Raw genomic sequence first — 27,687 nt, 5'->3', positions numbered from 1 at the left:
CAGTCAAAATTCGTGTCTTTAACTACTTTTTGATGAAGTACATGTATATGTATACATATTTCCACACAATTTTTTAGAAGTATGCATGCATGCCAATCATATTTTGGACCTTCCACAGTTGTCTAAATTCATAAAATCGCCAAGGCATTTTCGACATGGTCAAATTGCTAAGACCTTTGAATGTTTATGAAATATGTTACACCAGCGTTGCAGAGCTAAGAAAGTATATAAACCATCACTTTAGATTCATATTTTGTACGAATAACATAAGTTTCATCATGATGTGTTTATGCAGCTATGGGGGGGGGGCGACTTTGGAAGAGCCCCCTCCTTCAGATTAAGATTGATATAGGGAATGAGAGGAATCTACAGTTAGATGAACATTGGTATTAATATTGACGTTGGCATCTGTTACAAAGTGAACAGCATAAATCTTGGGGACGTACAAAAACACCAAGGCAATGGTTGCGTTCAACATTATCGCTAGAGAAAGGATTGCCACCCGCATACTAGAATCACTTATAGCGAAATAAGTAGGCATGAAGGCTAAACTGACAACTAGGGTTGTGTACACACAAAGGGCAATGAAACGTGACTCGTTATAGTTATCGGGCAACAGTCTGGTTTTCACGGCATAGAAGCAACAGAGAACGATCAGGATCGTGTTGTAGACACTGGAGGTGATGATCTCCGAAGTCGGGATGGTACAAAGCAATTCTACCGTTCTTTCCCGAGTCAGTGATTGGACGGCAACTACTCCTGTCGGTTCATAGATGACGAAAATAATACTGATGGCGACCTGAAATGAATGGGTTCAAAGTAGTTACTCTAAAGTGATGGGTAAGAATGCAAAACTATAAATATATTCATGGTATAATTAAAAACTAACAGATAGATTACGGATTTAAAAAAAATGAAACCAACTGTTTGTTGTCTAATGATGAATGATGTATAAATGCGTCGCAACTGCAAAAAAAAATGAGCGAGGAATCCCCGTCATGTCATAAGATTACTTTTAAAGTTTACTGACAGATCTTGCTTGTTGAAATCGATAACTATTTTAAGTATATGTTCCCAGTGCCGTTGGTCTTGGCAGAATCGGTGACTCTAATATAATGATACCAGCATTGATGTAATCAAGGTTGAATTTTGAAGACGGACTTATATATATGCAGTCTATAAATGTTATACTATTATTTGTCTAAACAAAGTTGTTTGTAGGACCAATAGTAGAATGTCAACAGTCATCTTGACTTTTTTGACTTTTCGATGAAGTTGCTCAAACATACATGCGCGTTGAATTTATATATGGTCCAAATTGCAAGGCAAACTTGTACAAATTGACAGAAATTTATGTTGTAATAAGTAAATTTGGTCGATATTGGTTGTGTGGAGAATTAATTGTGGATAGTAGTAGTAGGTAACGCGAGTAAAGCAGTCTTATTAGAATGTAAAGAAAATATACTTCTCTAAATGCACACACTACATCTTTTACACACTTTTTATGAGACCTTATCGGGGATTTACCTTACTATACGTGCATAGTATAATAGGCAAGAAATTTCGAAATTTTACCTGAGTGTTTTTTTATTGCATTGTAATGATCATGTATTTGAGACGGGGTGGCTGCATATGACTCTCGTACACTTACTTGTGTCATAATCAGTACACTGGCGATCACTACTTGAGATCTTGGACTTATTAATATGGGTGGTTTGGTTGATTTCTTCCCTGCCTTGAATATACGATAGATTCGGTTGACTTTGGTCAGTAATGGCCCATATAGAAGGATACAGCTTAGAGTGAATCCTAGACGACACATAACACAAGTTACATCACTTGGTTTCCCAATGAATAAATACACCATCAAATAGCAGAGTAGTGCGCCGAGTAGAATCATGGAACTTAGTTCACGACCAGATGCCTTGATTAACGCACTGTTACGATGCTTGATGTATAATATGGAAATGAAAATCGTAGAAACGGTGCCAAGGCTGGCTAAAGTCGTAAGACCAATACCCAAAGCGTCGCTCCATCGCAAGTACATCGAAGGCATTGGTTCGCACTTAGTGAAATCCGCATTTGGCCACGACAGAGTTGGACAATTTTCACATTTTGAATTATTGATTGAGATTTCGTTTTCGGCACATTTGAAGCACTCCCAACAACACGGTGTCACCCCAGGTCTTAGATAATACCCCACCAAACATGGTTCACTACACTGCGATTTAGGCAAATCGTTATCACCAACTGGCACGTACCAGTGACTAATACCACTTTTTAGCTCCAACTTGTTAAAGTCTTTACTGGCATCCCAGGAACCAACAGTTTCAAAATTGTAATTGCCACCTGTTTCTTTTAGAGTCTTGAAGATGTATTTGCCCTTGATGTCTCCGTTCGTATCAAAACTAATCGGACCTGTCTCACCTTGGAAGTCGACACCTTTCAGGTATTCAATGGTGTCTACAGCAGTAATATGTTCTATTTCAGGACAGGTAGAAGACTCGTTCAAGCAGGTGTCTCTTCTCCACGATTCCAGTCCGTATGCAAATGTGTATACTGCATCTATGACCAAAGAAACTAAACTAGGTTTGCTGAAACCTACGGCATAAGGATCTTTGCTGCAAGAGTTCGATGTGGTACAATTCAAGTAATTCTCCCAAAAAGATTCAAACCATGGATTGTCTTTATGAATGTTTGGACGAAGAGATGAGAAATATTCTTCGAAATCTGGCACCTCATGACTGAAAAATCTGATGAAGAACCCACCGAGAGCTGCGTCTAGGTTTTCATACAAGTGTAGGTTTGGTCCCCAGCCATCACTGCCGATCCAAATGAACTCATAGGTAGCATTCGCTCTGCGGATAGCTTTCAGCAACAAGTTTGCCTCAAGTGGAACCGAGAAAACGACAACAACCCTTGCATTGCCATATTCTCTTAATGTGGCCACAACATTGTCGAGTTCTGCATCACTGTTAAATCTAGAAACCTCCAAGGACGCAGCGATACAGATGCCATGCTTAGTTACTTCTGCTTTGATGTTCTTGACACCGTTCTTGCCATAACTTTCATCCGAGTTGATGGTAGAGATGTAGGACCAACCGAAATGCAACATCAAATCAACAATAGCCTGTGCTTGCATACGATCTGGTGGAACAGTGCGAAGAAAGTAGGGAAAGCGGTCTTTGTCACTAAGTTCATCGCTGGTAGCATAGTAACTAATCTGTGGGATGTGCAGTAAATTTAATATTTTATTACTCGGTATTGTTGTAGAGCTCCACTCCGTACCAACTACACCTACAATATTACTTTCACCGCTACCATCGGTATTTACACCGTCATCACTACAAACTCGCCCTGTTTGCTGTGATAACGACATGGCGATAAACATAGCAGTATCTTCGAAACCACAGTCGTCGTAAATTTGGTAACCGAGTGTGACATTCGGCAAAATGTCCTCTCTCTCATTAACTTTATCGACAGCAAATGCCATAGCTTCCATCTTCAACAGCGGATCTAACTCTCGCATGTCACTACACTCATGAAGACCATCGTATTCGTGAATTGAAAACAAACCCGCTAAAATAACATCTCCGGGTTTGGAATACTTCAAACGAGTCATGTCTGGAGAATGCGTTCCGTCGCAAGCCGTGATGACCATGCAAACAAACACCATTTTTATAAAATTCAACTTTCTTCCCTCCAGTAACAATGTTCGTGAGTGCGATGCCATTTGTACAAAAGAAATATAATACGACTGTCAACTTATAGAAGCAGAACTTTTGAGAAGATAGATATCTGTACCATAGTCATAGACTTTGGTTGCGTACTTCGGCCGGTCCATCTACTGCCACCAAAGTCCCTGCCACAGTATATGCATATGTATATCATGCCAGGTTGAAACAGCTGGGTCAGTTTAATTTAATGATATCAATGCAACTGTACTAAACTTTCTCAATCAACAGACTTGATTTCCTTAGATATTTACTTAATTGACATAACAAAATTCCGTGGACATTTGAAAAGTAAAGTTATGAAAAAAATGACCGTGGCATTCACTATACCCTCACTATAATTCATGAATTTTCAGAAGTATCCATATTTCAGTTATTACTGCCACATCGTTTTGTTTCCAGGGTTTGGTTTCTCTGTTTGTCCATAGTTTTAGCAGAATCATTTCTGGCGTTGAGGGGCACCATTATCAGTAGCTGCTATTACGCTGTTGCGGGACAGATTGAAAGTTTTAAAGAGACGGAGTGAGAGGACTGCGACAGGTGGCGAGCGGATTTTGTCAGTGCATCGCGTCATGTATCAGCTTTGGAATCATAAAGTTGCCGGTATCAGTTTACCCAATTCGAATCTAATTCCAATAAGTTCCAACAAGAAATCTCTACAAAGTTTATACTGCATCATTGCCGATAGTTTCCAGTCGTAAGTACACCAGTAATTTAGTATGTGACATCTGCTTATTCAGCACAGTTTCCCTCGGAGATTTCTCCTCTGTAAGACAAATTTATTTCAAAATCAAATTAGTTTGACAAAACCTATGAACAACAACAACAACAACAACAACAACAACAAAAAACAACAACAACAACAACAAAAACAAAAACAAAAACAAAAACAAAAACAAAAACAACAACAACTTTATTTTCTAAGAAACGGTTGGTTGCAATTTTAAAAATGGAAACCATAGCGATCTCTAGGTATGTGTTAAAACAGCATTATGTCATCACGTTGCAGTTGTGTTACCAGGGTAAGGGGTATACCACCACAGTAACTTTACTCGTGGTGCCAAATTTAAAGTGTTGAACAGAGCTACCAGACTGTTGTTGCCATCGAAAAAATATATAACAAAGACCATGTGAATTTAGATGCCACGCTTCATTCGAATACAGAATAACTAAATGTATATGGGAGATAACTGCGTATGTTCCTTCAAGGGGAACAAAACCAAAGCTGGGGTTTTAGTTGCATTTCTAAACGTTTATGCTTAGGGACCCAGAAAAAGACACTTTCACCAATTCTACATTGCGTTACCTCTCTGAAATAGAATTTTTTTTTTTTAATGGCAAATCTGGCATATAAGAGGCCTTCTGTACACTATGGCGAGGCATTATGGGAAATAAACAGAGTGATGGGCTTCCAATCTCGTAACCCCGGTCATAACCCTTGCCTAGACAATGCTGAGGCTATTTACGGTGGTAGGATGGAATATCGGATAAACTGCCGGGGATCGGAACCGTTGACAGTTTGAGTAAACGCCTTCTCGGTCTGGTCACAAAATGTTACTATCTCCCCCTCCCCACGTCCCTCCGAAACTCAGACGTTTGCTATTATATTTAGTAAGAAGTAAGGAGACTTGGAATTTATGATAAAGCTGTCATTAACGACAGGACAAATCACGTAGCAATAGACCATGGGGATACCTCACTGTATTGACAGGTGCTTGTAATCATAGACATTAGAGAGACAGCGAATTCTCTCCCCCCGTCTATGTTGTAATGCCTGGGCTATTTCATTCAAACGGTTACTCGCTGATTGAGTTACACAGTACCAGTGGGACATGATGGTGACGCATTTCATGTATATACGCGATGAGTTTACAGCTGAGTACCACAGGTGCAGCCAACGAAGCTGTTCGTGCAAATAACTGTTCGTACACGATTTTTCAGTGGGCGGGCAATTTCAAAGCATGGCCCGGTATTTCAGCGGGCAACATATATTTCAGCTGTAAGATATGGGGAAAGGGGGAGGCAGTGGGCAAAGCGGGCAGTTTTCGATATTTTTTCAGGAAGTTAGTGAACAAATTTTAGTATTTTTGTACAATATTCACAAGATGTAAATTAATTTGTGTAATACAATAATTAGTTTTTGACCACGTGTGCCATCGGAACTGGCGAGGACTATGTGACTTTGTTTATTACTGATCGGATTATGAAAACAATGTTTGGATAGTTTAAATTATGTACATCGTGAAAAATAAAAAGGGTCAGTCGTAGTAATTACGCATTGGCATCACTGTTGATCCATTCATTGATGGAAACAACAACCATATCGACAAAATGATGAGTAAATTCCGCTAGGACAGACATTTTACGGACGACAATTACTGCCATGTAGTAGATACTTTGATCCAAATGATTATTTTTAAATCATATTTTACCCCCTTTTTGGATTATTGGGACATACTAATTGGTAATGTAAAACACAATCGATTTAGATAGATTATTGCTGATTGAGTGTTAAACGAAATAATTATACTTGGTACTGACAAAAGGATTCACAGGGAAGACATAAAGCAGAAGAAAACACCATAGGATTGTTCTTGTGTATAAAGTATCCAGCGGTATATAGCTCCTGACTGCCTGAACCAACTTTTTATTACCAGGGATACAATGAACAATTATTCCACGAGTACATTTTGGCCTGATGTTTAACTAATTTCTGAAATCAAAATACATCACTCAGCTTTTAGTTCAGTGCAGCTATTGTTTGGAAATCGACCCCACTCGAAGCAGGGAGTGTGAGTCTGCGATAATTCATTGGTTGGAATCGACCCCACTCGAAGCAGAGAGTGTGAGTCTGCGATAATTCATTGGTTGGAATCGACCCCACTCGAAGCAGGGAGTGTGAGTCTGCGATAATTCTTTTTGGATTTTATATATGAGGTTCTTTTTTTGAGAAAACTTGAAGAATGATAAACAATTTTAACTTTTACTAGTATGCCTTTTACATATTAATATTTTATCTTTTCGTACGTGTTACATGTATGTGGTAGTCTAGTTTCTGACGACCGTATTCCGATTTTACACTACGTTATCTTCACACTAGTAATGTGTGAAGATAACGTAGTGTAAAATTGGAATATGGTCGTCAGAAACTAGACTATGTATGACGTTGTGTGTATATATTTATGTATTGTATGCTGTGGGGTGACCATAAAACGAATGACAACCCGAATGACGGAAAACGAATGACAGCAGATCCAGTATGTAAACAGTGGAATGAAACTCTTTTCTACATTCAGTTAGTTGAAGTATGTTGTGGCCTGTTTTTAGTCTCGGCCTCCTTGGAAAGAAGTACCGGGCAAGAAGCTACCGAGGAAAGATAAAATAAATGAACAAAGGGACTAATATTATACCTTTACAGTAAACAACTCTCTAGCCAAGACTTGTGTACGTTCTAGAAACTGTCACCACATGTACAACAGGTGATGTGCGTCTTTGGGAAGTAACTGCACATCAATTCTTTCAGCCTTGATGTCACGGAGATCTCAATATGTCGGTATTCATTTCCATCGACCTATAAAACTGTCTAGGAATATTGCCAGCATCACTTCGGTTTAAGGTGACATCGTTAAAAAGGCGTAAAATTGGTAATTGGACGCTGTACATATCACATGCTGGGAGGAGACATGTAGTGGATTTTTTGAATCAATTAACCTGTGACACATATACACCATCAAAACAGTTGTAGCGATACATCATTGAAAAGTTCTCTGCCCCGTGGCAGTATTTAGAAATTAGGTTTCACTGGGGTTAACAAATTATATCACTCTTATTAAAAATGATGTTGATTCTCCTGAACGTACTACTTAAATCAATGTCGCCATGTCCGAATTGGAAACATCGAGTACTATTTTACAATGAATATAAGTATGAATATAGTGTACGTTTAACGTTTACACGCGCGCATGTATGTGTGTGTGTGTGTGTGTGTGTGTGTGTGTGTGTGTGTGTGTGTGTGTGTGTGTGTGAGTGTGTGTCAAGCTAAGGCGGAGTGTGACAAACAGAGTACATGTATTAATCAGTGCATACACTTACACAATAGCCTTGAAATCGAAATAAGTCACCAAAGACCAAATCCTGGTTCTTACATCATGACAGGATGATTTCACTGAAATACCAAGGTTAAGACCATTCATGTCATCATTGAAAACTGGCCGATCTATTGAAACGAAGTATTGCACACTTGAACCGCATTACATGTTTTTGCTACATCATAAGTGTTGGAGAGATTCTCTGAGATTCTCTCTCCAACATCTATGGCCACGTGTAAAAACAACGTACCATAAAAATGATAAAAGATCACTGTGGTCCCCAGCCATATTTGACCAAATTTCACAATTTGAAGTTTATGTTCACATGAAAGATTTGGAGGGCCATTGTGAACAGAGCAACAGGCGTTGGACAAACTCATTGTATGAGTAGCCCAGAGACTTGATGTGTCCGAAAGAGATAGGTCTAATCAGTTCCATTCCACGTCTAGTTCTAGTTTATTGCCATTCTTTCAAGGATATGAGTTATTTTCGCTGAGTTATTTAATAGTTTTTTTAAACCTACTAGTTGTACAAGTCATGTATCCGTGACGTCATTGAAATGAGAAGAGTATGTATGTATTCGTGACTTAATTGAAATAAGAAAAGTATTTTGGGATAGGATGATCTCTTAAGTTTCCACATTGTGGTAACCTTAATTAACCCTTGGTGAATTGAACACGTGACATCGAAATAGGATACACTACTAGCCTCCTGTATATCTATACGTCTACGGGTTGATCGTTTCTCCTTAAACAGTGAAGTCCAGATGTAGTATGGTATTCTGATTTATAATACGGTTTTGAAAAGTTTACGGTGTTGTGAATTTATTGTCGCCATCTGTCGTTACCTTCTTTTAACATTTCTAACTGTTGGCGAACAAGTAGAGTCTATTGTCGATTGTGAAAAAAAATAGCACAACACTTCCCTGCAACATCTACTCTATGACGAAGATGAAAAACAAATACGAGAAGGTATCGAAGAATGAGAAAGAAAAGGGTAATACAAATGGGAATGAAAATTCTGAATCAGTTTTCTGAGTTCTTGGGTGTTACTTTTTCCATAGACCCTCCACCAACGTGGGTGGAGGGTCTATGCTTTTTCCCACTGTTTGTTGTTGAAGTTAACGATGCACTATGTGTACACACGATGCACTATGTGTACACATTGAACTGTAGTACTTGTATAGATTGCTCACAAAAAGTATGGCTAAGTTGTGATCATTCTATAGATACGTTGTAGTTAGCAAGTTCATAACTACGTCTCGAATTTAACTTCTTGAAAAGCAAACATATATCTAAAAGATACTATAACGCAGTATGTCAAGCAAATTATAGGTTTGCTGTATTTTATCTTGAAGTTTGTAATATGTATCTTAATTCCGCTGAGAAGATGACGTTGTCAAAAGTTAAATATTAGTTTCTGGTTTAAGAGTAAAAATTACGAAACTCTAACACATACGAACAGTTCTCTAAGAAATCATGAGTGGAAAATATGGCATACGGTTTCATTGACTTCGAGACAGATAGGAAATTAGATCTAAACGCCACTTTGTAAGTTCTGTCAAGCAAGTTTGAAAAATCGCGTATGATGTGATAAAAAATGATAACAGCTCAAAGGGTAATTTACCTATCACAAAGAAAGTCAGTTTGAGTTTAAGCATATGCCATAAACATAGACAAAGACACTTAGCGAGGTGGAGATTGACTTAAACCTCATATATCACATCACTGTGGCAACAGGAGTTTGTGTAATTTCAGGAAGGAAAGACATATCTATGACTATACTCGAAAATACACTTGTGTTCTTGAATCACTATATCGAATTCACGACATGCTTAGATCTCTGTCCGTTGGGTGAAATATTCTCAAAGAATACGCCTAACGGTCGAGTGATATTATGATTTCACTGAATATTATTTGATACAGAATATTAACTAAACGTGCACAAGAGACATATTTTGGGTACCCTAGACAAATGAAAGAAAGCTTTATTGATTTAAAACCCACATTGTACACATGCGAAAGTAGGGTTGCTCAGAAACAATATTGTGAAAATCTTTCCACACCAGATATATCTTGTAAATAAATTGATGTCAGCTTCCATGTGCATTTTCATGTAATTTTGTCAATATGTTCCTCTATGTACACAAGACAGATTCATCCAGTCAGAAAATCGATTCCTGAAGGAAAAGTTAGCTAGAAAAGGTTTGTTCTTCGGAATAGTCAACTTCCTTCCTTCAAGCATAATCAGTTACATAATATTATGGGCATTTTAAGGATTGAAAACAGAAACGTGTGACCGTGACGTATACAGTTGAAAATTGTTGTCCTTTGTATAAAGTTTTTTTTTCTTCAGCAAGTGTGCCCAGTTTTAGTCAATCACAGACAATGGGTCATCGGATCTTTCAGGATTTCCCAATGCTTAGAATGAGAACAAAAAATGTCCGCTGTTTTTTCTTTTGTAGAATATAAGCAATACAATAATACAATGCAGTAAATATAATTTTTACAGCCCGGTGAACAATCCACAGTGTCTGATCAGAGGGCATGAAACAAAAAAATTGGCTTCCTTGTTGTGCAGTATGGCAGACTTAGATGTCTTAGAGTAATTAGACAATATCTTACGACACACACAATCGGTTTACTAAAGCACTGTGGTGGGTTCTGATTTCATCGCACTGCTAGTGTATATGTTCCAATGTACATATAATACAATAAGCATTTCCATTGGGTCGTAACAAACATCCTCACCCCACCCCCACCCACCTTCAAAAGCAGGCATATCCCTGACATTTGTACCACTACAATGCAAGAGTGCACGTTCCCCTCCCTCGACCCTCCTTGTACTCAAACAAACACACGATTGGTTTATCGTCAAACAGTTTTCGTCCATTATCATACTTGCAATAAAACACAAACAATAAACAAGAGTATTTGTTCATAAAAACTTACCGACACCAGTGGCAAAGAAAACTTATAATACAACCCAACCAAAAATGTAGTGTGCAAGACAGATGCCAGCTTACTCCAACTTCAGATGATACAGCAATTTCTGAAACTTTAAACACCAACAGCTGTCGCAAATATGTCGTATTATTGTCTGTTCTCTGTTAATATTGGCACGTGAAGTGTGAAAGACGCCCTCGCACTGATCCCCTGACCGGAACACAGTTAGGAAAGGTTCACTAACTGTCAGTCGATTCAATCCACTGTGATTTATGTTCACAACAAACTGTCATCCTGATTATGTCTCAATGTCATGTCAACCGCACTTCAATGGGTGGTTGTGGCAGACAGTATTTTGTTAGGTACTTGTCATTCAAATAAGAAAACGCATCCTAGAAATAATAGTATTGTTGCATCATGGGTAGGAAACCATCCTGTTATTATGAGATTACGATATTTTGTTGTAGTAGTAGTAGTGGTAGTGGTAGTAGTAGTAGTAGTAGTAGTAGTAGTAGTAGTAGTAGTAGTAGTAGTAGCACAGGGCACCCAGGAACCGTGTGACAAACAAAACAAAACAAATCAAAACAAAACAAAACAAACCAAACCAAACCAAACCAAACAAATAAATAAATAAATAAACTATCAAATAAATGACAAATGAACAAGCAAACGAACGACAAGTATAGGGACAAATAAAATAATTAAATAAACCAGCAAATAAACAGATACTCGTGGGGTATACCTAGATACGTTTTTTGTACCCATCACTATACAAAATAGTAGTAGTTGTAGTAGTAGTGTCTTTTTACATGGAATGCGTTATTTTGATATGTAGAGTTGATGTTGGTTACGATGGTGGGATTCTGACGAAAGAATATCGCAAACCAGACCTGTTATTTCTTCCGCGACACTGCGAAATAACGAACTCCTTTTGGAGGTGCGTCTTGGACGGTGCCGTAAAAGAGGCTATGGTTTACGACGATGACAAAAGACAACACGTGTAGATGTTTTCTGCGTAATGAGGACCATTCTCGCAAGCCAAGACATATTTTAACGTTGACTCAACGAAAATCCCTATAGTTAATTAGCGTTACTGCAAGAAGTCTACAGTGGTTTACTGGGAGGAGGACAAGCACACAAACAGTTATGCATGCGCACACCAAATGTGTAGTATATTATCCGTCAAATGATTAATGGTGTCACAAAGATTTACTGGTATAAAGTATGCCGCTCTTGATTTCTACTGAGTTTCATGGAATGTCTGCCGATCGCATACTTGCCACTTCGTTGCCTAATGTTTCAAGTACAGTAAGTTTAAAAAACAACTTTTTAAAAACAAACTTTTTTGAAACTTTTCCAAACGTCTTTGACTAATACTTTTGTTTTCACAACACACAAATGTACACGAACTTGGTACACAAATCCATATTCAAAGCAAAAGATACGATATCGTTGTTTAGATCATAGACAGTGGAGGGGCGGGGAGACCCCACTGTCTATGTTTAGATCAAATGCCCCCCCCCCCCAAGTCAGTACTTCACACTTCACAATGACACATCTCCTCACCCTAGCTGTGGATGAGACTGCAAACAGATTTCATTCACACGGATTTTCGGGAAAAAAGCCACACATACTCTTGCTAATGACTATAAAAAGTACAGAAAGCAACTTTGGATCGTTAGTAGGGACCGTAAAATGGCCGTGGTTTGCGACGATGAAACCCATCTTAGCGTACACAGCTCCTCACCCTTGCCACTAGGTGGCGTAAACACAAACACGCAAAGTCGAGTCCATTAGTGTTAAAGTAATATTTATTTACACGTATTTTGTGGGCTTCAGCATGAAAAAGAAAGGTAAGGTGGATAAATTTTAATAAACACATTTTCCAATGTGATGATAACATGGACGTTGAAAACTTAGCAGATAGCTTATTGCACAGAAATCACACTTCTTCTATATAGGGACTGTGAGTAAAGCAAAGCTGCTGCTGCGGCTAGTTAAAAGCAAAATACACATCCTGTGGAACACATGCTCTGATTGGAAGTGAATAAGTATATTTGGCTAAGAAATAACGATAATAAAAAAGTTATATTTACATTCCTAGTTTTTCATAGATGGGTAGGGCAATGGATACAAGACCATCGACATGAATTTAAAGTGTTACACTATAGACATAAGTATAGGTGATAGCAACCACTCATACAATCATAACATGTATTAATTTATGCAATGTATAAATTACAAGACAAAGCTTTTTTTTAAAAACTGGGAAAAAAGTCACATTTAGCACCATGGTATCAATGCTACAATAAATCAGATAAAGGGACAGTCTTTATGGCTAGCCCTAACTATCAATACCGTTGAATTGATGTAGTGGGCTTCCAAATACAGGTAACATATCATAGATGTGTTCCTTGCAACAACAAAAAGGGAGAGTAAACTGAAAGCGTAGATATGGGAAATGAGATATTGGGAGGTGATGTACAGATGCTGTATATGCACAAGATGCTGGTACAATTTTACACATAAAATTACAATCAAGAATGTAGACATGTATGTTTTTATTTTACAAATGGAGACTGATAAACTAACAACATTACCACATGGTACATAGACAGTACTGGGGAATCTTTCAGATCAACAGTAATATATTTTTACTGATAAAAACAATTTCATCTGGTGATACATATCCTAGAAAAAAAATGATAAAGTACGATATGTTTTCATAAATACAATTGGTCCTACTCCAAGACTGTTGCTATGGGGAATACTGTACGTCTTTATCATCCCGTATATTTATCATTTCTATGGGAACGGTGTATGATGAAATGATGGCATACATTACAGGTTTGACTACAGTACAATGCAGAGACAAAGACTTACTGAATATATTACCTGTTATTCATCTAAATATTTCTCCAAATATGGTCCTCATCTATGCATGCTATAGAAGTATAAATTCCCAAATATGGTATGTGTATACACTCAACCCTCACTCTATGGGGGTTCTCCGAAATGCCGTAATTGAAGACCCCATTCACTCCATGAGATGCTCCTAAATATGGTCACTGTGGACACCACTCTATGAAAGTACTCCCCAAATATGGTCATTGCAGACCCCACTCTGAGAGTATGTCCAAATATGGTCAATGCAGACCCACTCTCTAAGAGTAATACCCAAATATAGTCATTGCAGACCCCACTCTGAGAGTACTTCCAAATATGCTCAATGCAGACCCACTCTAAGAGTAATACCCAAATATAGTCATTGCAGACCCCACTCTATGAAAGTACTCACCAGCTATGGTGAGGTTCATAGGATTGAATATACAGTACCATCTACTCAATCAAAGTTATGTGTGTTGTACAGCGAAATCAAATGTGCAATACAACTCACCAAAACCACTAAAAATGTTCCATTCTCTTCTTTGACTGAAGAAAGGCTTTGTACTTTGTTTTGACATTTGCAACATTGTAGACACTATAATTTTATAGGACACATAAGAAGTCTACTAAGTAGGTCCTTACAATTCTGTCACAATATAACAAAATTTGTACATTTTTACAAACATTATTAGTACTAAGACACAAACACAGGCATCGAACTCCATCCCATTTCAGGTTTCCAGACTTCCCCTGAGTCGTGTTCCCAAATCTAGACAATAATAAATACTACAACAGAATAGAACAACATTGATTTTTTACTCACAATTTGTCAAAATTCACCAACTTTACTTTTCGTATATTACAATCATTTGATTCAGAAAAGAAAACATTTTACCCTCAAAGACCCTACTTTCTTTATCTTGTATAATAAACCCTGTAGTATAGAGTTTTTGATCTAAATAATGAGTATGAATTATCAAACTTGAGTAAATAAACACCTCTGCCTGGATAAACATGACTGCCAGCATAAACTTCTTCATGACAATCTCTTCTATATACTGGTATAATTTCATCTGTTGGGGGTCGGTCATCTTTCCTGCCACGTTCAGGATCACCTCTTTCACCTGTGATAGAACAAAAAAAGAAGAAGATTTTTTTGGTGTCAGTTGTACTGGTGATGTGGCCATGAAACATGAATGAGTCAAAATGAATTTCACTGCCTCCAATGAAATAACATGCAAAAAGCTGTATAATTGTGTTGCCATAGAAACAATTGTCATGGTTACCTTCTTCATCTTCCAGGTCTTCCTCTTCATCACTTGATTCGCTAACATGAACACTTATAGCATTACTAGGTGCAATTGACCATTCAAAGTAGAGTCCAAACCCTATGTCGTAATAATCAGTAGCAAACTCCCAGAATAAACATGTTCCTTCTTCATGCGTTGGTACCCTAACTGTAACAGTCTCACCACGCCCAACTTTAATGACAGACTCTGTGTCTTTCCTTAACTGGTCTTTGAATTCTTTCAGCTGGGGCCTTGTCCACATCGATGCATTGGCAATGGGAGGAAAAGTTTCTTCTGTGGGAAGACAATGGGGAGGAAAAAAAAAACTTTAACGCTGAATTTTGAAGTGACACAAGGAAAGATTTACAAGAAAAAGTTGACACACACACACACACACACACAGATAGACAGGAGAGAAGTACATGACACAACAAACAACATAACACATACTAACCAAGACTGCTTTCATCAGTACCTTGAGTATCTTCCCCATCCTCTCGGGTCCTTTCTTGTTTAATTCCAATTTGTCCATCTACTTGCACTTCACCCTGGTACTCCTCTATCTGATTCTCTTTATGAGGATCCTGTTCACCATTGACAACTGCAGTAGGAATGATCTGTGGTGGTACAACTGACGTGGTATTTACTTCTTGTTGTTGGCTAGCTGGTTCTGTCTGTTCACCATTCATACCTGTAAAGTATGTAACAACTATTTTATAACTAATCTATTTTCTGACATCCTTTTCTTTGCCAGTACCTTAGCAAAAAAAGATACATACTTCATCTTGATAAATGTCTTTCATGTACATAACAACACATTAGTATATTACACTGTTCTCTCAACATTCCTGTTGTTCATATTACTGTATCAACACACAGATTTGATCTAACAAGACATGAAGTCTTTATTTGCACATGATGAAATAGTAATTACTCTTTGACGTGACCTGACTAGATGAGTAGGTTTGTAACTTTGAGGCATTTATGAGATGGCACAAATGCAGAGATAGAAATACTTAATTACATCTAAGGTGACATAAATTTGCATTTGTGTTATTTTTGAAAACACTTACTTATCAAAATATGCACTCCAAGTTAAATTAATACTCAATATGAAGTTCTGTTATAACTGGTCTAATAGTACACACATGCACGCACATGCACACACACACACACACACACACACACACACACACACACACACAGGTATCAGATGTTGCCATGACTATAGCACTATTGAACCTTTAGTTCAAACCCCCCCCCCCCCCCCCCCCCCAACTCAACTGCAATATTACAATCTGGAATGTGTGTAGATAATTTGTCATTATTACACCACAAGAAAATCTTCTGAATTAACATACCTGATAACTGTTGTTGTGCCTGCAGCTGTTGTTGGTATACCTGCTGCATATACTGGGCAAAATAATTCTCTTGTAACTGTTTTATCAGTGTTTGTTGCTGAAATGAAAAAACGGCATAAAATGTGACAAGCCAATCAATCAGGAGATGAATTAAGAGAAGACTGTACAAATAAAAGACAATAAGACTTCAAAGAAAGTAATCAGTATGTCTGACTCTAACAGCGGTATACAACTAAAGAGAATATTTAAGCATGATTTGAAGGTTACCCTTACACATAATGATACAATTCTATCTCCACTGTACAGTATGCCTTAGTAGGTATATACATGTATATCTGTGCAAGTATTCATGCCTTGTACGTTAAACAAACAATTTGTATCATCTGTGTTTATGGACCACTGTAATGCTAATCACACAAAAGTACAGCTTTGCTACCATAAATTGAAATACTGCACTGCAGGGATTAGAAAGAGAGTAATACCTCAATTTGTAATAAACTTCTGTCTCAATGCCAGTAGGGTAGTAAATCACATGATCTCAGCAGATTTTCATGACAGTTTGTTCACTAAACCAGCATAAGTAAGATCAGTGTGTGATTTATGATGTTTTTCAGATTGGTATTTTTTTTTAGATGACCTGTACTGAACTATGATTCATTCTTCTACATACTATCGTAATGCAAACATTCTACGTTACACTCAAAGACCAAATAGCTGTAACAGATCTTTTAATTTTTTTTTATTCACAACTACTTTGTTTTTTTACTTCCTAAAGTATACATAAATGGCCTAGTTATCAAACAATATCTACATGCCTCAAACTGAAATCAAATAAGTAAACAGTCCATGCCTTCTTTATGACTATGTACATCTATTTCTATAGCTGTCACATGACATATACAATAACAACAACTTGTACAGAGATACTAGTAACTCAGCTTACCAGATAGACTCAACTGTTTGCAGTATTTTTGAAGAGCGAAAATTATCAAAAATGTTTACAGCTACTGGACTTGAAACTGCAGAGGATAGATTCCATGTAGGTTCAGTAACATCTGTCGTTTTGTTTACTTTAGAAGACATTTGGATGACACCTAAGTCTAAGGAGGTAGTCAGGTGACACCTTAATCTAGGGAGGCAGTGGGATGACACCTTAATCTAGGGAGGCAGTGGGATGACACCTTAATCTAGGGAGGCAGTGGGATGACACCTTAATCTAGGGAGGCAGTGGGATGACACCTTAATCTAGGGAGGCAGTGGGATAACACCTTAATCTAGGGAGGCAGTGGGATGACACCTTAATCTAGGGAGGCAGTGGGATGACACCTTAATCTAGGGAGGCAGTGGGATGACACCTTAATCTAGGGAGGCAGTGGGATGACACCTTAATCTACGGAGGCAGTGGGATGACACCTTAATCTAGGGAGGCAGTCAGATGACACCTTAATCTAGGGAGGCAGTGGGATGACACCTTAATCTCAGGAAATCAACTGTGTATTGATTCGTATGAGTACTTGCTGACACACAGCGGGAAGACAATGTGAGTAAATTAACTTACTTGTTCTTGACTGTCTGGATAGTGCTGTGCTGCATACTGTGCAAACTGTGGATATGTTTGCTGATCTAACGTTTGTTTGATTTGTAACCTATAATATATCGAAATCACACACATACACAAATCAAATGAAATCACAAAAAATTTACCACTAAGTATCAACTATTAAATTTACAAACTTCTTTGACATATCCTTGCATTTTCCATATGTCTGCATATATATCATATAAAATATCAACAAATTGGTAGTTCATATGATAACTACTTTACTTCATTTAATTGACGTAACATTTCAATTCTGTCGTGTTTTCCCTAGAAAGATATTTTGATGCAAAATAAGAATGAAATCATGTTAATGAAAGTAATCTGACTCTTGCTGTTATGAAAGAAATTCACTCTGTAGATTTACATTGCTTCCATTTCTATACTTGTATTCACTCTTTTTTTGTTTTTCAGATCCATTTACCTTTGTTGTTCTTGTCTTAAGTTTTCTTCTTCTGCCTGTTTTCTAGCAATTTCTTCTAATTTTTGTCTCTCTTTCTCTTCTTCTTCCTGTCGCCTCCTTTCTTCTTCTTCTTTTCTACAATGTAACGAGATTATGGCATTAAAATCGAAGTAAAGAAATAGACAGATTAAAATCAATCATGTCTAAACATAATCATACAGAATATGGAAACAGAATTCTATGTGGTTGTTCAGATAATGTTGGCATAGACACAGACAGACAGACTGATGGACAGATGGACTGACAGACAGCTGAGACAGACCGATAGACAGACACAGACATACACAGACAGACACACAGACAGACAGACAGACAGACAGACAGACAGACACAACCAAAACATCAACATCCCTATTGGTGCTAAAAAGGATGTTCACATATATTTACAGATACTTTTCTGGATGTATTGATTAATTCTCATTATAATTTACTGATTATATTGTTTCTATTGATTGAGAGTTACCATAAGATATAGAACCAACACTCAAACAATAATGTCCCTTTTAGAGTACTTCTCACATAAGTTTTATCACAGTACACACACGTCATTTTTGATTGGCCTACCTACCTCTTTCTTTCTTGTTCTTCTTTTTCTCTTTTATGTGCTTCTATCCAAGGCTGTAGAGTTGGACACCTTTTATCTAATAAATTACAAAATGCTTGCTTGGCACTCTCTCTTTCCATATCACCTAGAGACTGCCACTCTTTCCTATAAGACAATAGTGAGATCAATGGACTTGGAGAAATAACTGAGTGGTGGTGTTAATGATGATGGTGGTGAAGAAGAAGACGATGAACATGTTTACGATGATAAGGATGATGATGTTAATGTTAATGAGAATGATGATGATGACAAAGAAGAGTATGATGATGAAAACAATGATCTTATCAGTACTAGAAAGCATTAAAATAAATTTCCATAGTAATAAGACTGCTTAGTATTATAAACAGTGTGTATGGGTGAACGAATGTGTGCAGTATAATAACTACATTGTATATACAGGGTTGTTATTCTCTATGTGAGGCCCTAAGGAGGGAATACTAGGGGAATATTCTTCTAATGTATCCAGCTCACTAAGCAACAGAAACAAATAGAACAGAATCATGTACTAGCAATCTAGCATATTAAGTTTCACCTTGGAGGTAACCTGACAATCATGGTTGTCTCTAGACATATTAGGTGTAAGGAGAGAGAGACTCCTACATGTACAACTCAACATCAAAATGATCATTATAAGTTATAACACTGTCAGTATTAGGTCTCTCTCAAAAAAAAAAATTGACTTTTATGATGGATTACATTCTACTGGATAGGGAATGACAAATATACATGTAAAACGTTGCTAATGCACAACTGACTGACCTGTATAACAATAAATAAGGTTGATAGAGAAGACAAGTGGCCTTACCTCCTATCACTGCCTATGACATCTAGAACTCCCACTGGGGGTGAGCTGGTTGGATCATATTTACCATGACTGACTTGCTTATAATATGCCACTAATTTGAGTTTGTCTTTGTATGATAAATGTAGAACTTTACCCTCCATTTCTGCAATGAAGAAAAAGTGAAAATAGAGATATTAGCTTTTGTCACTATAGATGATGTAATACATGTCTGACAAGGGTGTTTCATCATAGATTATTTTTGAATCAGTGTGACCTTAAATTAATACTAGACAAACATTGCTGTGGGTAAAATTGATACAAAATGGGTATTCTTGTGAGTTGCCGTATAATACGGAGAGGAGACATCAAAATTGGGTGCATGTTATTTCATTTTATTTTCCAACTCTGGCATAAAATTAGGTTCAGATTTGCTAAAATGTTACAGAAAAATAAGAATTTGTTCACATAAATTTTGGCGAAATGAAATCCAGGAGTTGGCATTACTTTGATTTCAATTAGAAAATGAAGATTACATGTGATATGATGGCGAGCCAGGAAGCCTTTGATGTTCAGCAGCTGTGTAGCTAGGTATGGCGCCATGTTTCCCTAATCATAGGTGCACAGCAAATTCAGTAAGTGATATACATATAGTACATTGCATACTTCGTGGGAAACGCACAAATAAGACTGCATGGAAAAAATATTGACAGGTATCAAGGGGTTAACCTTTTGAATTGTAAGATTTATCAACTCCCGAGGTAAATGGTAAACAGATACAAAAAAGGAGAAATTTAATAGCATCATATTTTATGATACTGCAGATCAAACATATACTACTAGATTTATTAGTACACTTTGCATTAGATATGCATAAACAATGTACGAACAGAATGGTCATATATAAAACAGATTCAAATATAAAGAAAATTCAGCTAAAAGAACAATTAAATCATTGACACATCTTCCGGATCACTTCCTCATATTTTAAAATAACGGACTCTTTGTCCAATAGCATCATTATTTAGCTTGTACTTTGTCGTATGTGTAGCACAATTCTGCCTAAAATCACATTTATAATAATAAAGACTAATATGATTATGATAAGTGGTGACATGCATTTCAGTTGAAAGTACTTGCCATCATAATTGGATGATTAGTGGTATATTGTACAGATTTAGTATCATTACATGGATGGCTAGACTCATAAGTGTCTGAATAATGGCAGTGTTGGTATAGATACATTGTCTCACACTCTCTCTCTATGTATCTGTACTAATCTGTATCACACTCCAGCTGTAATAATATGTATCACACACACACACACACTAGCTGTAATAATCTGCATGCACAAATCTAAAAAAATAATGAAAGTAATTCTTTGTGTCTGTTTCACAGAGCTAAAAATTATAGTTGTACCATGTCATTTAAATAAAAAAAAATACCATAAAGCCTGGTGAAGATATTTACTATTTCGGGGAAAATAATTTCTTTTATTATTATTAAGATATGTTTTACATATCGCCACTGCAGGAGAATAACTATGGCATCAAACCTATGTAAATGATTTGTGATAAGAAAAGAATATGAAATAAATGTATGCTCCTCAAATTTAAATATTCACTACTAGGAAAATATAACATTCATTCTGAAAACTAGTGCACATTTCTGCAGGGTGAGAGATTACAAATGACCTGGCGCAGAACATCTTTTCTACCTCAGAGACCTGGAAATTCAATCTACATACACTTCACTGATAATTTGACTAGGAGCTATCGTAAGGTACAGATTTCTATTTGATGTTTAAATCATGCCAATATCTGTCTGTCTGCAATTTTCAAAACAAATTTGGCTCATTACATCCTTTCTTAGTACTGTAAACTTCTCAGGACTGGTATTTTAAGTTTTGCCTTAAGGATCCTAACTTATTTCAAGGTAGAAAAGAAAAATTTTCATTTCTTTTGTTCATTTATACCTAAAAAATGCATGGTACAAGAGTGTGCTTATAATATAGACCATGAAATCATCTGAAGTTAGAACAAGAGCCATCCATACAATATCTAAAATTCATACAATGAAAAATTATAAAAATCCATCTTACTGTAATTTATACTACATGTATCTATAGTTTCAAATGATTATTAAATATAAATACTGGTAATAAATGAACAAGTTACAACAGTGACACGTAACGTTATATCACTGGGTTAATTCAGGTTATATTTTAAAGGCATTTTGCATGCATCAAGCACTGTCCATATATATATATATGGACAGTGCTTGATGCATGCAAAATGCCTTTAAAATTATATATATATATATACACACACACACACACATATATATATATATATATATATATATATATATATATATATATATATATATATATATATATATATATATATATATATATATATATATATATATATATATATATATATATATGCAAGACGCTGTCAATATCTGTATTTGCTCAATTATGCCACATATGTCATGCACACTTTATCTTTCACAGTTCACAGTTCTATTCATCCAAAAAAAATCAATTTCTGTCTTTGTGATTGATACACTTTTATATAGGAAAAAGTCAAGGAGCATTGGATTTGTGTAAAAAGCTGCTCAGATAAATACAGGATAAGAAATGTGAAAATGGTGTCATGCTTAAAAAGTAGCTTGTTTTGGTTTTCAGTGAGAAGGTCTATCATTTCTGAAATTAAAAGACAAGCTTTTGACAAGGACACTAACATATTAATACTTACTGACAAGAAATATTACAGAATATACAGAATAAACTGTTTATCATTACAAATGCTACATACCAGGTACAATACAACACATTTCATTGCCATGGCAACACCTACAGATCTATAATAAATCAGCAGTAAAAGGAAAGTCTGCGTTTTTAATGAGAAATGCAGATTAATGTCTTTTTATACACAAAATAGTTTGCTACTGCCTATCCTACCTGTACTAAATACATGTATACATGTATTGGATTCTCTAGGTATGTGACGAATAGGCAGTAATCACATTGTAATTAATTCTACAGAAAAATTTAATGAACTCATTTAATCTTACCTCCTGTATCTAAATCTATCATGATCATGCAGGTTATATTTTCAGATAAAGCATTTGTGTTTTTGGATAAAATCCTAACATTATTATCTCTCTTCTTGATTTCATGCATGGCGACTCTTCCATTGGAAAAGATTCAGCTTGGACATGTCTATCCATTTTTAATTTTTTGTTCATATTTTCTGATACCATAGCCTGCAATCATGTCTACTGACAAGACACTCCATCTTGTCTCCCATTGGTACAATAGGATAGCAGCATGGATTCCAGACAAATCTGATGAGTACTAGGATGGCACCATCCTCTACTCTCGTCTCACTCTCTAATTAAACCAGGTCTTTTAAGTGCAAAAACTCCATTTAACTTAGGGATGTTGTATGTAGTACCTTATCAGTCATCACACGTTCTGGATATACTTTAAAATTGATACAGGAGAGTTACTGCAGGCGTCAATAAGAAAACACTCACAGGCATACATTGCTATTTAATATGATAGGCTACATATTATATGATATCTTATATAGGTATATAGTTATCACTACAGCTTCTTTTGACAAGTATGCACAAAATAGCAGATCATATTCTGTTGGAGCTTTGCACTCAATTTACAGCACTAATATTATACTGTTGACTTTACTGTATTCCATAAGTTACAGTTCAATCCCCCCATAGTATATGTCATATTTAAATATTTTTATACAGTCGATGATTTAGCCAACACAAGACCACCTATTCAACACAAAGTGATGGAAACTGACTAACAATTGTTGAGGATATCACTTCACATGAGTCATTGACAACTCTCACAAACACATAATGCCATGTTTTCAAGTCACTAAGTAGGTACAACAATCAATCTATCTGAGTTCTTGAGGTATAAAAGGGATCCTCATCTAAATGATACAAAGTATGGAAGTTTATGCAAGTATTAACAGACACCCTTATTCTCACTCCGGTGTTACCATTGTAACCAGGGCTCCATAAAATCAACAAATTCATAAAACTGCTTTTAATTAATCAAATATATAATAGTATTTATTGTTCAGGCATAGGTTTCATTACAGCTTCATCAAAATGTTTGTGTTACATGTGCACCCTTTTTGACTTGCTTATTATAATTCATATTGTAAATCAATATGCCATACAATTGGCAGTATCTGACATATGTAGTCTTTAGAACAACACTCTATTGTTGGAAAGATATTGATAAAAACATGTAATGTGAGCTAGAATTCCAATATAAATGGCAACTTCAACATTGGGTTGTTGTTTTTTGAATTTCTCCATACATTACTAAGAGACTTGGAAGAATTTCTTGTGGTACAAAATCTATGACACAGTGTTCATAAGTAGCAAATCGTGATACGACAAGTCAACTGATTGTGTCAAATGATCAAAACTGGGTTTTCTTGTGAGTTGCCACAGATATAGTGGTTACTGGTTGCTGGCAATACCCTGGTTGGTTCTCTTACATTTTTCCACAAATTGAACGTCATGCTATGACTCAATGAGACTTCTGGCAACTTTAAACAAGTAATTATTCTCCAGCTACTTATTATACATATTAGTGGTGTTGCAAGAATGAATGTTCATGGACCCTGGGTTCAAAGTTACAAATGAAAATTTCTACTCGCGGAGTAAAAACATGGGGTACGATGCTGATGAGATTTCAGTGAATATATGGTACATGTATTCACTTCCAAAAATGTTTTGACTGTGAGTAGAAATTTTCAAAGAGCTTTAAAATCCTACATTTTACTGGGGAGTATCCTATATTTTACTGAAGGGTATATGTTTTTTATTTTGAGCTTGTACCTAGTTGTAGGCAGGCCAATGAATGACACAATTTCTTGGTTGGCTAATGGTGGGAAGGTCAGTTGTTAATATGTTTACTTGACTGCCATCCAACTATGCCACCATAATTGATGGATAGACTAGTGACAACCTTCCCCACTATGGTGAGAGCATAACATTCTGTCCCTAAAGGAAGCAACTACAAAATACTAGATGGATGTGGTCAGTCACTGTGCCAGTAACTGAGTAAAGTACAAGCTGGGGATGGGAATATGTAGATTTACATATATTTTATGCATTACTTTATTACAATTTAATAAAGGATTCTGTTTTGTAACTGCCATTGGCAAATAAAAGTTTGCATGTACATGATGTTATTTGCATAAATCCATGACTTGGCTGGCTACTGCCTATTTGATTATAACTAACTAGGATTTCTAATGGCTCATATACCTGTTGGCTAGACTTTCAACGTCTTACAAGCCCTAGCAAGCATCTACTACTACTGGTAGTCATGGTTACATAATTAGCAAGTATGGACCTAAGTTGGCATATGTTGGAGCTATATTGTGAGATCTTAGAATTTAGCCATAATATCATTTCCATCCACCATGCAGCAAAGGTACATCATGTTTATTTCCTTCCTAACAAAGTGAGATATTAGCTTACATTATGCTGCTAGGACTTACAATTGTATTTTAAGCTAATACATGATACTGCAGGGGTCTCTAAGGTGACAATCAATTATACATAACATATTGATGGTGTCATAATATAGCAGGGTATTACTGATAGCATGCTTTGGCTTAAGTAATGGAAGGGTGGCTTTTCCTGATAAAATGTAACTTATAGGTTGATAACTTAATTGTAAAGATTGATCCTAGCCAAATGACTATCAACATAATACATTACAAATATTTTACCAGCTTTTTTTTTACTGCAGTCTTGTGACTGGCATAATCCTGAGGCTTATGAATTGTTATAACTAAGAACAGCTACTGGCAGTTTTGGCATGTAAATATGTATTATATAGACATCTACATCTAACTTTATTTTATGACAGAGACTCAACTCTATGTTACTCTTTATACAGTTGTCTTTGATATAAGCCAAGAGGAAATAGGTGTTTTGGTCAGTATCTGTATCACTGACATACAAAACACAATACTGGATGTCGCATACATATGTAGGGGATATTGTGTATATGAACATGTATGGTTAGGATTTATGGATACCCACCTATTATACTATTCAACAGTGGTTTCTAACTGTTGGGTCAAAGTGGGGTCGGTATGTTGTAGAAGTTGGTGGGTGACATAAATAGCTACATACCAAATAGTATGATGATCTTGGATTTGGAGATTGTCTCAAGTTTTGAAGATGGATTTAGAGTGGTGAGGTCACATGTACTTTGATATAGTTCTGTTGGAACTACTGTGTAGTGTGGTTTACTTTCATTTCAGGTATTATTACTTTGGAGAATTATTTTCATAAATACCATTGGCATGACGTTAGTATTGACAATTATGATATCAAAGTACAATGGATATCAGTTTGATCATTCTGATGGCCACGTTGAATATCGAAAAATTATAACAGTTTATGACAATTACGTAACACGGTACTATGATAATTTAGCGGGTGCTGCAAGAGTTTTAAATGGTTTGTCCAAAGGAAACTTTTAATTCTTACATCTACCAGAGTTTCAAAACACCATTCGTTAATTAAATATCCTCTGGGGGGTTAAATTTCATTGAGACTCTTCCGGTATGACATGGAAACATAGGGTTAGAACTTTGAGACCACACCTCGCAATCACATGTAATTACAAACTACGTTGAAACATATTTCAACAAACAAGTGAATTCTTCATACAGAAAAACCGCATCTGTCAGTATGGATGGCACTTCTTTCTAGAAACCATTGCTTATCATAATTCACACGATAGCAAACTGAACTTCAAGGTATATTGGCAGCAGCTGACGAGCCTATGCTAAGAACTGAACACAAGACAACGAATAGTTTTACCTTTGTAAAATTGAAAAGCCAGTTTATATGCGTCATCGACAGAAAATCCCCACTTTTCTTCGAAGTCAGACATTTCTGTTGGTGCACCACTGCTACTGGTCGATGGTGGATCATCCTCTACAGTTAGCGTCAAACCATCAACGCTGGCTTCAAGATTTCCTAAATCTGTCGCCATCTTTGGATCAGGAAGCCACGTAAAAACGCCGGCTGCGCATGCGCCGTCTCATATAATGATCAAACTACCATAATTCCTTGCGATAAACAAGTGGTATCCGTAGGCCATGCCAGGACAAGACAGACGGTGTGCCTGGGCCCAATCAAGCTTTCGTGCTTTGTGAATTGCCTTTTTTATTCCCAAAATGGTTGCAATGACCACATCCAAATCTTGGGAGCCAAATGGACAAAGATACAATTATGATAAAAGTATTATAGTTTTGTAATAGTGACAATTTATCTTACTGTAACCCCCCCCGGCCAACCCACTGAAGGTATAGTCGAGAATTTAAAGTTGCAGTTATCATGTGCAATGTCCAAAATAACCTGGCTCATATATGAATGTTTTTAGAAGCATTTAAGAAGTTCATACTCGTAAAATACACGTGTTGTAGAACTATATATCCCATAACACATAACACAGATTTTTAAGAGGATTTTTATTTATAATGGGTGTTAAAATATGGACTGATTGTTGGTCAAATCCTGCACTACTTTTCAGTCTTTTAAACGTACATGTATATTTCTTCTTCACTTTTGTTCTGGCAGTTGTGAATTTTGCATCCATTTGTGTTTGATTCATCTATTTGTATGTACATTACTTCTTTGTATTTTTTTATGCATATATTTTTTCTCAACACTGTGTGAGAAGAGCCTTTGGCTCAACAGTCTGTCAAGTTTAAAGTCTAATCGTAATAGTAATCAATGTCATTATCAAAGAAACTTGCAAAATCAACAAATACAAATTGTATAACATTTGGGAAAGTGATACAAATGATTCATGGCAAGTAAACCAAGGAAAGTTAGAGATGTCAGTACTGGTTAT

General features: G+C 36.3%; 2 protein-coding genes across 2 annotated transcripts; both read right to left on the bottom strand.

Annotated features, from left to right (window-relative positions):
• Window positions 1-260: 260 nt before the first annotated feature.
• LOC144445546 (metabotropic glutamate receptor 3-like) lies at window positions 261-3,676 on the bottom strand. The gene is made up of 2 exons (XM_078135147.1): window positions 1,652-3,676; window positions 261-799 (listed from the first exon to the last, which is right to left on the bottom strand). The coding sequence occupies exons 1-2, from the start codon at window positions 3,674-3,676 to the stop codon at window positions 338-340; spliced, it is 2,487 nt and encodes an 828-aa protein (XP_077991273.1). The 3' UTR covers window positions 261-337.
• An 8,915-nt stretch (window positions 3,677-12,591) lies between these two features.
• LOC144448668 (Golgi resident protein GCP60-like) lies at window positions 12,592-26,825 on the bottom strand. Its single transcript, XM_078138950.1, has 9 exons — window positions 26,649-26,825; window positions 19,773-19,914; window positions 18,932-19,072; window positions 18,325-18,438; window positions 17,862-17,949; window positions 16,304-16,400; window positions 15,397-15,633; window positions 14,940-15,236; window positions 12,592-14,777 (listed from the first exon to the last, which is right to left on the bottom strand). Exons 1-9 carry the CDS (start codon window positions 26,821-26,823, stop codon window positions 14,569-14,571), a joined length of 1,500 nt encoding a protein of 499 aa, XP_077995076.1. The 5' UTR covers window positions 26,824-26,825; the 3' UTR covers window positions 12,592-14,568.
• Between the last annotated feature and the right edge of the window lie 862 nt (window positions 26,826-27,687).

Source organism: Glandiceps talaboti, chromosome 2 (genome assembly GCF_964340395.1).
Source record: "Glandiceps talaboti chromosome 2, keGlaTala1.1, whole genome shotgun sequence".
Lineage (NCBI taxonomy): Eukaryota > Metazoa > Hemichordata > Enteropneusta > Spengelidae > Glandiceps > Glandiceps talaboti.
Note: the sequence above shows the minus strand (reverse complement) of the source record. Positions and strands in the feature narration are given on the sequence as shown.